The sequence below is a fragment of the Neophocaena asiaeorientalis genome, unplaced genomic scaffold, assembly GCF_003031525.2.
Source record: "Neophocaena asiaeorientalis asiaeorientalis breed wild unplaced genomic scaffold, Neophocaena_asiaeorientalis_V1.1 scaffold87, whole genome shotgun sequence".
NCBI classification, from domain to species: domain Eukaryota; kingdom Metazoa; phylum Chordata; class Mammalia; order Artiodactyla; family Phocoenidae; genus Neophocaena; species Neophocaena asiaeorientalis.
The window spans coordinates 1,756,919-1,769,370 of NW_020175432.1; the positions used below are offsets into that span (position 1 = coordinate 1,756,919).

General features: G+C 51.9%; 1 protein-coding gene across 1 annotated transcript in view; it reads right to left on the minus strand.

The window, feature by feature from the left end:
- The window catches only part of CPAMD8 (C3 and PZP like alpha-2-macroglobulin domain containing 8), a 94,270-nt gene extending 81,829 nt beyond the window's left edge, over nucleotides 1-12,441 (minus strand). Inside the window, exons 1-5 of the mRNA XM_024767435.1 lie at nucleotides 12,263-12,441; nucleotides 8,590-8,741; nucleotides 6,944-6,966; nucleotides 1,671-1,836; nucleotides 1,539-1,591 (exon numbers count right to left, since the gene is read on the minus strand). Coding sequence (XP_024623203.1) covers nucleotides 1,539-1,591; nucleotides 1,671-1,836; nucleotides 6,944-6,966; nucleotides 8,590-8,741; nucleotides 12,263-12,441 — 573 coding nt within the window. The remainder of the gene's footprint in view (nucleotides 1-1,538; nucleotides 1,592-1,670; nucleotides 1,837-6,943; nucleotides 6,967-8,589; nucleotides 8,742-12,262) is intronic.
- Between the last annotated feature and the right edge of the window lie 11 nt (nucleotides 12,442-12,452).

Here is a 12,452-nt window from a genome sequence, read left to right on the forward strand (position 1 = left end):
GTCTCCAAAAACGTCAGTGCCGTGAAACACAGGCAAAGGCTGAGGAGCTGATTCAGAGTAAAGGATGCGAGAGACATGACGATTGAATTCGACACGTCGTCAGAGACTAGGTCCTGGACCAGCAAAGAAACATGCTATAAAGGACATTATTGGAACAATATGGACTCTGGATTAGATAATATTATTGTACCGATGTCAAAATTCCCAAATGTAATGATTGTACTTTCGTTGTATGAAAGAATGTTCTTGTTCTTAAAGGATACAGGAGGTGTTCGGGGACAAAGAGATGTGATATCTGCAAATTATTCTCAAATGATATATCATTAAAGTAATTTTAAAACTATGTATGTACATATACACATATACATACAATACATGTATATGTATATACACACACTGAAAGCACATAAATATAATAAAATGTTTTCTAATTGGTGAATCTAGATACGTGGTTCTCAAAGTGGGTTTCCCAGAGCAGCAGCAGAAACCAGGGACTTGTGAGAAATACAGATCCTTGGGGCCCATCCAGGAAGCTGCTGAATCAAAAATTCTGGGGAGGGCTTCCCTGGTGGCGCAGTGGTTGAGAGTCCGCCTGTCGATGCAGGGGACACGGGTTCGTGACCCGATCCGGGAAGATCCCACATGCCGCGGAGCGGCTGCGCCCGTGAGACACGGCCGCTGAGCCTGCGCGTCCGGAGCCTGTGCTCCGCAACGGGAGGGGCCACAACAGTGAGAGGCCCGCGTATCGCAAAAGAAAAAAAAAAATTCTGGCGAGGGCCCAATAACTTGTATGTGAACAAGCCCTCCAGGTGGTTCTGCTGCACACTCCAGTTTGAGAACCTCTGTTCCTGATCAGAGCTTGGCCAACTATGACCCTTGGGCTAAATCCGTCCCTCTGGCTGTTTGTGTAAATAAAGCTTTATTGGCACGCAGGCACACCCATTCATTCACGTGCTGTCTGAAGCTGAGTCCATTCAAGTTGTGACAGAATCCCTCTGACTGGCAGACCCGAACATACTTACTACCTGGCCCTTTACAGGAAGTCTGCCCACCCCTGGGCTCCATGAAGGGCCTATGGGAAGTTCTCTGTGACTTTCTTCCAACTTTTCTGTACATTTGAAGTTATTTCCAAATAAAGATTAAGAGAAAATCAATGCCTTTTTTATGTGAGTGTATTTACTTTGAAGGAGAAACGGTGGGTTTTAAGTGGCAATTATATTTTCTTTCTAATAAACGTTAAATAAATGCAGGGCTATTAAGATTTTAGATGATGTGCCACGGCCCCGACCCCGCACAGAGGGGTACTGGCCACTGCGGGGACCACTGGTGCCCCTTGCGGAGGAAGCATGCCCACAAGCGCTCTTGTCACACAGAACTTCCCCTGGGTCCCCCAAGGGACGTGGAGCCCCAGGAAGAAACCGAGAATGGAGGTAGAAATTGGAAGAGGCGGGGGAAAGGCCAGTTGTGGATGGTGGCCCTGGCCAGGCCGAACCCAGGTGGGTATGTTCCGGGCCCACGGTTTTAGAAGCCAATCTCACCTTCTCACTGATGGGCCTCAGGTCTGGAGTGACAGTGAAGATGCTGATGAGCACTGGAAGAAAGGACATAGGCGTGTGGCAGCTCCAGGCCATGGCTGGCCCTCCCCACCCTGGCGTGCACCGGCCACCCACCTCGGTGTTGGGGCCTGTACACCGGCTTGTCGGTCTGGATGAACACAGAGGCTCCCCGGCTGTCCACAGTCACTGAAGTCTGGTTGTGGAAGAAGGGGCCCTCCTCTGCCCACCAACCATGGCCCCACACCTTCAGGAGGGCCTGGCCCCAGAGGCCCGTGGGCACCTGCAGGCAGAGCACAGAGCTTTGGGCAGGGCGTGTCACCCTGGAAGGTACCCAGGTATTGTGAAAGCAGCATGGAGATCTAGGACAGGGGAGCACACCCGGGGGCAATTGTGCACCCAGGGGACACTCAGCAGTTTCTGGAGATTTTTGGGGTGTCACAGCTTCGGGGAGCAGGCGCTACTGGGCATCTGGTGGGTGGAGGCCAGGGATGCTGTTCAAGACCCTGTGAAGCACAGGACGGCTGTCAGCAGCGCTGAGAATGAGAAACACTGGTGTAGCTTGACAAGACAGAGCCTTCTCCTCTCCTGACACTGCAAGCTTGCAAAGATATTCTCATCCCTGTAGAGCTACAAGAATTATCTCCCATCTTACCCAAATGCAGTCATAGCTGGTGAGCTGGGAGGTATGGAGACCCTAGTCCCTTCATATACATATATACATATGAATACATGTATGCATATGTATGTATATTTTCATATTTCATATATGTATATAGTGCATGAGCCTCTGTGCTTTGTCTCACTGTAAACACTGCACACACATTATACAATCCCATTTATATGAAATGTCCACAATAGGCAAATCCATAGAGACAGAAAGCAGATTATTGGGTACCGGGAGCTGGAGGGAGATGGGGAATGGGGAGTGACAGCTAACGGGGATGGGGTTTCCTTCCTGGGTAATGAAAGTGTTCTGGAACTAGACGGGGGTGGTGGTTGCAATGTGAATGTTCTAAATGCCACTGAACTGTCCACTTTAAAATGGTGAAAGTGGTAAAAAAAAAAAAAAAAAAAAAAAAAGAGGGTTTTTTTGGCCACCTAGATGGATTAAAAAAAAAAAAAATACCCACTGCAGTCTTAAGGATTCACCCTGGAGTTCAAATCCTTCTATGGCAAAATTTCCAACATTTAGGGAATGGAAACTACCCTATATAATTCCCTCATTTTTTCCTTTTTAAGCGATGAGCCGAATACCCATGCATGTGAGTCATAGCCTACAGAAACTCCTTTTGTGACTAAAGCAAACAAAAGTCACGACTCTGGATGTGACCGTGTGCCATGAATGCGATGCTCGTGGCCATCCCTGGGTGCCTGGCGGGTGGACATTACGTGGTCATCAGTTCACACTGGGAGCTACAGCACCACCTGTTCCTAAGACCATCCAAATGCGGGGGTGTTCTTCTCCCAGTTGTTTGTCAGCATCCACCTGTGTGATTGCTCAAGGGGTGAAAAAGTCCTCGTCACCATCACAGCAAGCAACCATGCTAAGTATCCTGGTGAATTATCTGACCGGTCCTCACACCAGTGTGCCCATTTTATGGATGAGGTCGGGGCATGCCAGGACCTTCTCCATCCTTCCAGCACCTGTCTCTGGCTGCCTCTCTTGTCTGCTCTGAACAACATCAGAGGGACCCTGCCTGCCTGCCTGCCCACCTGCCACCCTCGGGATGGGGCGTCTCAGGACTCTGGGGTCCCTCCTAACTGCAGTTAACCTTGAGAACCTTTAGGGCGAACTTGAGGATAATCCCCTTACTTTGACCCCCAAATCTTTACCTGCTTTTGTTTCTGGAAACCACTCAGCACCAGCCAAAGACCTCCATGCAAGGAGGAAAAAACCCCAGGCCACCCAGGGGAGCAGGCATGGACAGGTAGGAAGTAGCTGGTAGGACAGGGCGGGGGGGGGGGAGGGGGAGAGGGGGGGGGGGGGGGGGGGGGGGGGGGGGTGTGTGCCAGCGGGGCGTCGTGGGTGCTGGGACCAAGAAGCTGCCCCTGAGAACAGAAAGGATCAGATGTGACCTTTGGGGACATGAAGTGACCCGCTCTGGGTCTTGAAAGCTGCAGAGCTGCCGTTTCCAATCAAATCTCAGCTCAAAGTGGCGTTCCTACCTGGTCCTGCACCTGCCAGCCCTCAGAGGTCTTGCCGGAAGGTTCTGGACTGAGCTGACCCCCATCCCCACCCCTGGCCTCAGTGATCCACATTTGCTCCTTTAGCATCAGTGACAGCCAAGGACTCGGGGGGCCGAGATCCAAGCAAGGGAGGCGGCCAGGCAAAGTTGGTGTAGCTGGCAGCTGAGTACAAAGGTGGGGGGCTTGGGGCCCAGCTAAAGAAAGAGGCTGGCTGTCCTCTGGGGAAGGCTGTGTGGAGGGGCCAGTCCTACGGCAGGCTGATCCACTGCCCTGATGAACGCCCAGCTCCCCGCCCCTCCAGGCAGGAGAGGCCCCTGGGGCTCTGGGTGTGGGTCCCAGATTACCGGACTCCACCAAACATACCCGAGAGAGAGAGAAGCCACCAGACTCACTAGACCCTAAGTTTCCGACACATTGCTGTGCAGATGGGTGATCAGGACTATAAAGGCATGGCACACAGTAGACACCCATGGTTAGTGGCGACAGGTATCACGATTCCACTCCTAAATGGAAACCATCCAAAGCACAGGGATTCAGGTGAAGGCTGATTCCACAGATTGGAAATCTCCCTCCCACTATTCATGGGAGCTCCTGGCTGGCTCCACTCCAGGCCACTGGCTGCCTCTTTTGGCCTCTTTCCTGCCCCAGGGCTTTTGCACTGGTGGTTCCCTCTGCCTGGAATGCCCTGCCCCCAGATTCCTGCATGTCGGTTCCTCCTGGTTTCAGCTCAGAGGGACCCTGCTGCCATATAAAATGTGACTCTACCCCCCACTCCTCAGCATTCTCTTTCTCTGACATATTTTAAAATAAAATGTTAGAATTTGATTAACATTTAGTGTCCTAAAATAGGACACATGCTACTATCTGAGGTGATCATGTTTATGTAATTGAGGGTTTACTATCTGACCCACCCCTTTGCCCATCACCAATAAGGCTGGTGGCTGAGAGCAGGGAATGTGGCCAACTTCCTGCTTGAAACTGAATAGACGCTTAAGACATTTGTTACACAGATGCACGGGTTAAGTCTAAAAAATCAGAATAAAACAAATATCACGAGGTTTTAGGTACGCTTTCTTGAAAGTTCCATCAAGGGCCTCTTACCGGCATCCTCGCTGCTGCACAGATGAGAAGGACGAGGAGAGGCACAGACCGGGCAGAGCCTGCCCGTGGCAGTCAGTGGCAACACTAGGTCCCCACAACACGGGTTTCCAAACCCTGTACCCAGAAGCACTCAGGTCCCCAAGGCAGGCACGGCTGGGGAGTGGGTGGGGTAGTGGGCAGGGGAGTCCTACACCCACAAGAGCAGCTTCTCTCTTGTCTGAGGCCCACACCATGGTTCCACAGAGCAGAGTTTCTTAACTCAACTTCGGCACTACTGACGTTTAGGGCTGAATCGTCCTCTGCCGTGACGGGGACGGGGGCGTCCTGTCCCTGTAGAGTGTTGAGCAGCATCCCTGACCTCCACCCACTAGATGGCAGTAGCACCCTCACCCCCAGCTACCATAACCAGAAATATCTCCAGACACTGCCATTGTCCCCCGGTGGGGGAGGGGAGCATCCTTCCCCATCCCCCAAGTTGAGAAAGGCTCATCCAGAGCTCTTCTAAATGCTAAGGATCCCAAGACCCTTCTGAAAGTCTCCAGTCCAGGGATCCCCGACCCTTCTCCCAAAGTTATATGGCCCTTTACTGGTTTCTTATACAAATCCACAGCATCTAGCCTGTGAAGAGTGCCTTCTTATGTGCGGTGACTAGGGACAGAGCATAATCTTAACCCCGCTGGGGCAGCCCTGGTTTCTTCCTTTCTTCTTTTTTCTTTCTGGTAAGTAATATGCTTTAGTAAAAGTACTTCTCTAAATAAAATATACGAGGCTTTCTTTTTTCCTAAGTAGTTCATCTATCAGTGGACAGGGCAGCCCTGCATTCTATTCACAAGAAAGCAGATCTGCTCACAGGAAGCTGGCAAGGGCGGCTCTAGCCTATTTATCCAGGGTTTTCCAAATGTTGACATCTGGGGCTGGCTCATTCTCCGCAGAGGGGCTGTCCTGTGTATTATAGGACTTGAGCAGCATCCTTGGTCTTTACCCACTAGAAGCCAGTAGCAACCTCCATCCCTGCCCCCCAAGCTGTGACAACCATAACTGTCTCCAGACCCTGCAAACCTCACCCCCGGGAGAGAACTCTAGAGAAAGAATTCTAACATGGACAAGAGGGCAGGAAGACCACTGCCCCACAGCAATGAGACACTAATGATGCATCCCATCCCATGGAAGAGGAACCGCCCCGGACTTGGTTCTAATCACTGGGAGAGAGCACATTACAATTTGGAAAGATTCTCTACTTAGCCCATCCTTTCAGGGACTCCTTTGAGCATCTGGTAAGCGTTAAGGACTAGCTAACCCAGAAAAAACCGACAATTTCAGGGCTTATGACTGCCTTGAAATCCAAGGACTCCAGTTAAAAAACCCATGTCAGAGAATGACCTACCTGTAGTTTGGTATGTAAAATAATTTTAAAATAATAATATTCAATGCCAACAAGGCTGAGGGCAATTTGGTCTCTAATGTATAGCTGGTGGTGCCATGCACGTGCACTGCTGTGTCTTCCAAGACAAAACAGGACACAGCAAGAGCCTTGGATCCTAATTTGGTAGTTCTTTCAGGCTGTTCAGTCTAAGGCAGGCATCCAGTACGTTAACAGCTTTACGCACAAAGATGCTCTCAACTTTTGGATTACATTATCAAAACCCTGAAAACAAGAAAGAAATCTAACTATGTACAAGCGATGTGTGTGTGAGGGGGAGGTGTTAGTAAATTAGTATATAAAAGAGATGCAGTGGAATGTTATTTACAATAGGATGCAATTATAGAGACTTGGAAACAGGGAAGTATGTTTACGCAACGTGTGAAGAGAAAATGGCATGAAAGACCACAATATACCCTTTAACTGCAACTATGAAAGAAAATGTCTTTATGTGGACAAGGATTTATGGGAAACATGAAAAAGTGAAAAGTATGAGGAATGGGATTATGGGTGAGCTTTCTCCTTTTGTAAACTGTTTTTTCCTTCATTATTCTTTTTTTTTTTTTTTACATCACCATTAAGGATTCTTTTCACAACACATGCAACTTCTCTTGTTCCATTCCAGTTCAATTCTTTATTTCCAAGGTAGGGTTTCTGATTTTAAAAATTCATAGCTTACCTTGAGTTTGATCGTCCCTTTATCTAAAAAATGAAAATAAAAACAGTTAAATCAGGAGCTGTGTTTTCCTGCCTCCTTGAGCTGCAACCTTACAAACAGGGGCTTTCTCAACCCAGAGGGATTTTCTGTGGACAAACACACACCCTGGGTCATGCTGGTCTGGCCTGGGCTGGGATCGGCGGAAGTGAGAGGTTTCCTCCAAGCTGGAGAGTACTGAAGACCGGAGGGCATGGACAAAGCCGAGCTATTCAGGGGAAGGTTGGCCAGCCTGCATACTTTATTCACTTCACCCCTGGCCCCTGCCCAAGGTAAGCTGTGAGGGGAGCAAAGAGAAAACTCCACGGGAGAGGAACAAGGAGAAAGGTGGAGAGAAAAAAGAGAAGCCTGAGGTCTCCAGTGGACCTCACTCCAATGGGTCTAACTAGTCTTCCATCTACCTCTCTCTTCCACCCAAACTGAGTCATCTGTCGTCTGACACTTCTCCAGGCTCTTTGGCCTCCAGGACTTAATTAGGCATCTACTGTTTCTGCCTCCCAGTGTCCATTTCCTGCTAGCAGAAGCCCGATTTTCTTGCAGGAGCCCACCTACCCAACTCCTAATTCTTAAGGTTTAGTGGGTTCTGCCCATCTTCCCTGGGGCTCTGTGCAGATCTACATAGGCCTTCCTCCTAGACACGGTGATTGGTTCAGAGTTGAGCACATGTCCTAAAATGGGCCAATCAGCATGGGCCGTCCACCTGGTCACAGGACTTGGTTCAGAGTTGAGCACATGACCCACATGGGCCAATCAGCATAGGCCTTCCCTCTGCTCACGGGGATTGGCTCAGGATTGAGCACATGACCCAACATGAGCCAATCAGAGTTAATCCTGGGACTTTGCCCACAGGTCCTGTAACTGCCAGTCCCTCCCTGCTTTGGAGAGACACAGGCACATCCAGAAGTGGAGCTGGGAGACTGGGCCAGTGATGCCAGGGGACTTTTCCAGTTATAAGAGCCCATAAACTCTCTGTTGCTGAAGCCAACCTGATTTGGGTTTCAGGACTGGCCAGTGGAGTCGGGACTGCCTGCACTTCTCCTGCCTACCCGAGTCTCCCTCTCCCAGGGGACAGAGGCTGCCTTGTCGGCAGGCCCTAAGGCAGCGCCTGGTCTCCACACTTAGTCCAAGAGGCCAACGCTGCTGCCGTCGTCTGCATTTTACGAAGGAGAGCCAGGGAGAGGCTGGCTGAGGGCCTGAGCTCAACTCAGTGGCAGGCTGGCTGTGAGCCCAGCTCCAGGTCTAACACCACAGGGGTGCCAGAAGCTCAACAAAGGATCTGAAAAGGTCACAAGATTCCCTCTGGGCCCCCTTCCCACGTCTAGCCAAAACTGGCACGAAAGGGTGCCTAAATCTATCCAGCTCTGCACTCACTGAACCTGAGGTGCTGAGGAACAAGGAACTCTGATTTCCCAGACTGGGCAGGTGGCTTCCCCTGCTGGGCCTTACTCTCTCCATCTGGAAAGTGAGGAGAATGCAACCTGTCCTCCTACTCCTGCCAGGGTTCTGGAGGTGAAGTGGGAAGGAAGCAAAGCAATGCCGATACTGCCTGAGCCCTAAAGACCACTTTGCAAAGGGAGGGGAAGGCCTGGTCAGGCACCCAAGGGACCTACCCAGGATGGCTCCCTGGCTCTGCGCCACTGCCTCGCCCTGGGCCACCAGCTGAGCCTGGACCATGACTTCCCTCGGGGAGTTAAAGATGGTCACACTGATGACTTCCTCCACTCCTGAGCGGAAGACGGAGGGTGCAGCGATCAAATAGCCCCTGCGCAAGAGGAGAACCGCAGTGAAGGCCAAAGGTCCTGACTCATCCCTAGCCTCACTGTCACCTGGCTGAATCAGGGTGCACCCTAGGTGGACTCCCACCTATGCCTGACCACACTCCAGTGGCACTGTCACTTTATGTGTCCGTGTCCCCTACCAACCTGTGAGCTCCTTGAGGCTTGTTCACCTCTGAAGTACCCCCCACCCCGAGTAAGTAAGAATCTGGCTTCTCTGGATCTACCCGGAACCACACCCCCTTCGATCTCGGCATTATGGCCTCTGGACTTTTTTCCGCAGCTCCTTCTGCCACAGGACCTTTGCACATGCCACACCCACAAACTAAAATACTCTCCCCTGTAGACTGAGTTACTGGTAGGATCCCACTTCATCCTCAAAGCCACCCATGAGACGTGCTAACATCTCCCATTTACAGAGTCAGAAATTAAGCCCCAGAGAAGCCAATTCATGTGCCCGAGTCAGTGAGAGATTAGGCTACAAACCCAGGCAGCCAGACTCTGGACCCCAGTGGAAAGAAGCAAGGAACTACCTGCAGCATTAATTTTAAGAATAAGACCCTAAAAACAAACTAAATGGCCTGAAACAGGAAAAGCACTGTGAACAATGGAGTCAAAACAGCTCTTTCTTTCTCAAAAGACTCAGCTTGACCGGGAAGACATTTCTGGAAGAGAGGTGTTATTATCCTGTTTTCCAGACGGGAAGGCCTGACCTTGCAGAAGGAGAAGGAACGTGCACCAGATCACCCAGCCAGGCAGGAGAGGGCCCTGGGGTCCCCTTATGGCACCGGACCTGGAGGCCTAGGTCCTCCCCACCTGAGCTCCTGCTTCCCCGTTATTTTGCAGCCTTAGGTAGAAGATCACAAAGGCTCATCCGTAACCACGTGACCCACTCACAGGGCAATGGCAAGTGCCAGGAGCCTGGCAGCAAAGGCAGCACGATTCCAACGGTGCAGAACTACAGGCTTCAGAAGGAAAGAGGAGAGAGGGAAGACACTGGGCAAACACTGAGATCAGGAGAGGTTTTTTTATTTCTCAACATCCTCTCTGGGACAACCCCAGGTCCACATACAAAGAGATGAATTTAGACCCTTACCACACACCATACACGAAGAGGACCTTCGAGACATGCCATGTACTATATGACTCCAGCACTGATGAGAGTGTGCAAAGACCCTAGTTTCGTAGGTGCACTGCCCAGCAGTGGCTGGACCCAGTAACCCTGGGGTCCGATGTTCTGACTCCAGCACCGACAAGCGCCTGCAATGACAGGGCTCCTCTGTGCAGTGTCAGGCCTTGGCCATGCACAGAGCATACATTGATCCTGGGTATGTGACTGCACCAGCCGGAGCATGCAATGACCCTGGGTTTCATGGATGTTCTGTCCGGATCCAGCACTGACCACAGTGTGTACTGAACCTGCGTCCTATATGTTCTGTCCCACTCCAGCATCAAACACAGCATTCAGTGACACTGGGACAGACATGTACTGCCTCAAGCATGGGAAGACCTTTGCTTCATGTGTGATGTGCACCATCCAGCTCCAGCACTGACCAGAGGGTGCAATGACCCTGGGGTCACCTGTGCAGCGTCTGGCCTCAGCAGTGCACAGAGCACGCGATGATCCTGGGTACGTAACTGTACTGTCTGGAGCACACAATCACCCCCACGTACGTGATGTGTACTATCTTTAACACCGACCTGCACGGGCAATCACCCTGGGTTCCTGTGTGTCCTGCCCCACTGCAGCACGGGAATACGGCCACCTTCAGGACAGAAACTTTCTGCCCAGCTCCCAGATGACCCCCAGGGCCTCCCACATAGCACCTGCTGAGTGTGGAAGAGTACTGGGGGAAATACACAATCCACGTGTTCACTTTCCTTGGGCACTTCTAAAGCCCTTATCCAGATCTGAGTTAGGGTCTTCACTCACAGGCCCAGAGAACCTGATGGAATCAAATTAACTCTCCCTGCGACTCAGGAATTACAGCTGTTGGAGGGCTCGCCAGCCAATTACTGTCTACCTGATACACCCCTGCCATCTGGGCTGACACTGGCTTCTCATCCTTTGGTCTTGGAAGGTCCCATCCGGGGAAGGGTGGTATTTGGTAAAGTGTAGACAGTATTGGTCTCATAACAGTGTGCAAATCCATGGGGCTTTCTGGCATCAGGCATTCCTCACACTACAATCAAATGGATCATAGAAGTGGGTATCCGGGGCTATTCCTAAAACGGGATCCTTCGGGCTGATGAGCCATGGCTCTGGCTTAGAGGTCAGCTAATCTGGACCCCTGGGTTGGTCACTGTGTGTCTCCCAGCACGGAAGTTCCATTTGACCCAACAGTAGGTAAGATCCCAGGGCAATTTTAGTCAGAGGCAAACACTCCTGAGAACTGTTTAAAACCCTGCAACACAGGAACTCTGAATTTGGTCCTTATAAGGCGGGGTCTCTCATGGAAGGCAGGGTCATGCTTCGTGCTGGGGACTGTCCTGTGCATGGCAGGATGTGTAGCAGCATCCCTGGCCTCCACCCAGTAGATTCCAGCCGCGTGGCCTCCCCCTAGATGTGACAACCAAAAATGCCTCCGGACATTGCTGAATGACCCCAGGGAGACAAAAATCGCCCCTTGGCTGAAAACTGCTATCCTGAGGGATGCCAGCTTTGAAAGCATCAGGTCAAAAGTTTGCTGGGTTCCAATTTCACAAGGCCCAGGGGAGGTAAATCCCATGATTCCAACTGCAGCACGGCGTCTTACTTTTCAAACTTGTAATCCAAAGGAGCAGCACGGGAGGTGCCTCCGCTCACCTAGTCTCACTGCTGACCTGTTTTCTGGGAACTCCTATACAAGGGCTGCTTGAACAAGGCTCAGAAAGGCCGGTCTGCACTAAACGGCTGAGCTTGAGCCGCTGCAGGCAGGCCCCCTCCCAGCCCACAACCCCGCAGGGCTCACCCAAACTTGGCAGGTCTGCGAATAGTCCCTGTGAAGCCAACTCATGGGAAATTCTCCTTAGCAGCTAGTTAATTCACCTCCTCACTGTGTCAACTCACCAGAAGCTCTGTAAGCAAACTTCAAGAAAAATGTGGAAGCAAAATAAACACTTCCTCCGCCCCCCCCCCCCACGCCCTCCCAAGGAAAACGGAACGAACGGCAGGTCTCTCCTTCCATTTCTCAGCCAAGACACGCACCTCTTACCTTCAAGCCACGGACAACTGGAAATCGCCACCCAAGAAGACAGCCCTGGTCACACCAAGGGAGCGAGGTGGAATGGGGGGAGGGCCTCGCCGCCTTAGCTCTGAGGAGTACTTGTACCCCCACGGGGCCACTTCTGAAGCCTCAGGCTACCCTCTTCCCAGTCCGACTCGTGGCGGCTAGGGGGTCAAGATTCTAGGTCCCGCCCAGCCCGGAGGCTGTGTGGCCTTGGACAGGTCGCTGCGTCTCTGAACCAGACCCCGCGACCCCCACCCCGAGAAGGCGGCCAGCCTCCTCCGTCGCCCGGGGCTACTCACGGAGCCTGGGACTGCGCAGCGCGCACGCCGTCCCGCGGCGACAGCAGCAGCAGCAGCAGCAGCAGGAGCCGGAGCAGCGGCCAGAGCAGGGCGACCCACATTTTCCGGCTCCACGGGGCTGCCGCGCCCGGGTAGGGGGCCCTTTGTTCGCAGCCCCCGCGCAGTGCGCCCGGCGCCATGCGCCCAACTC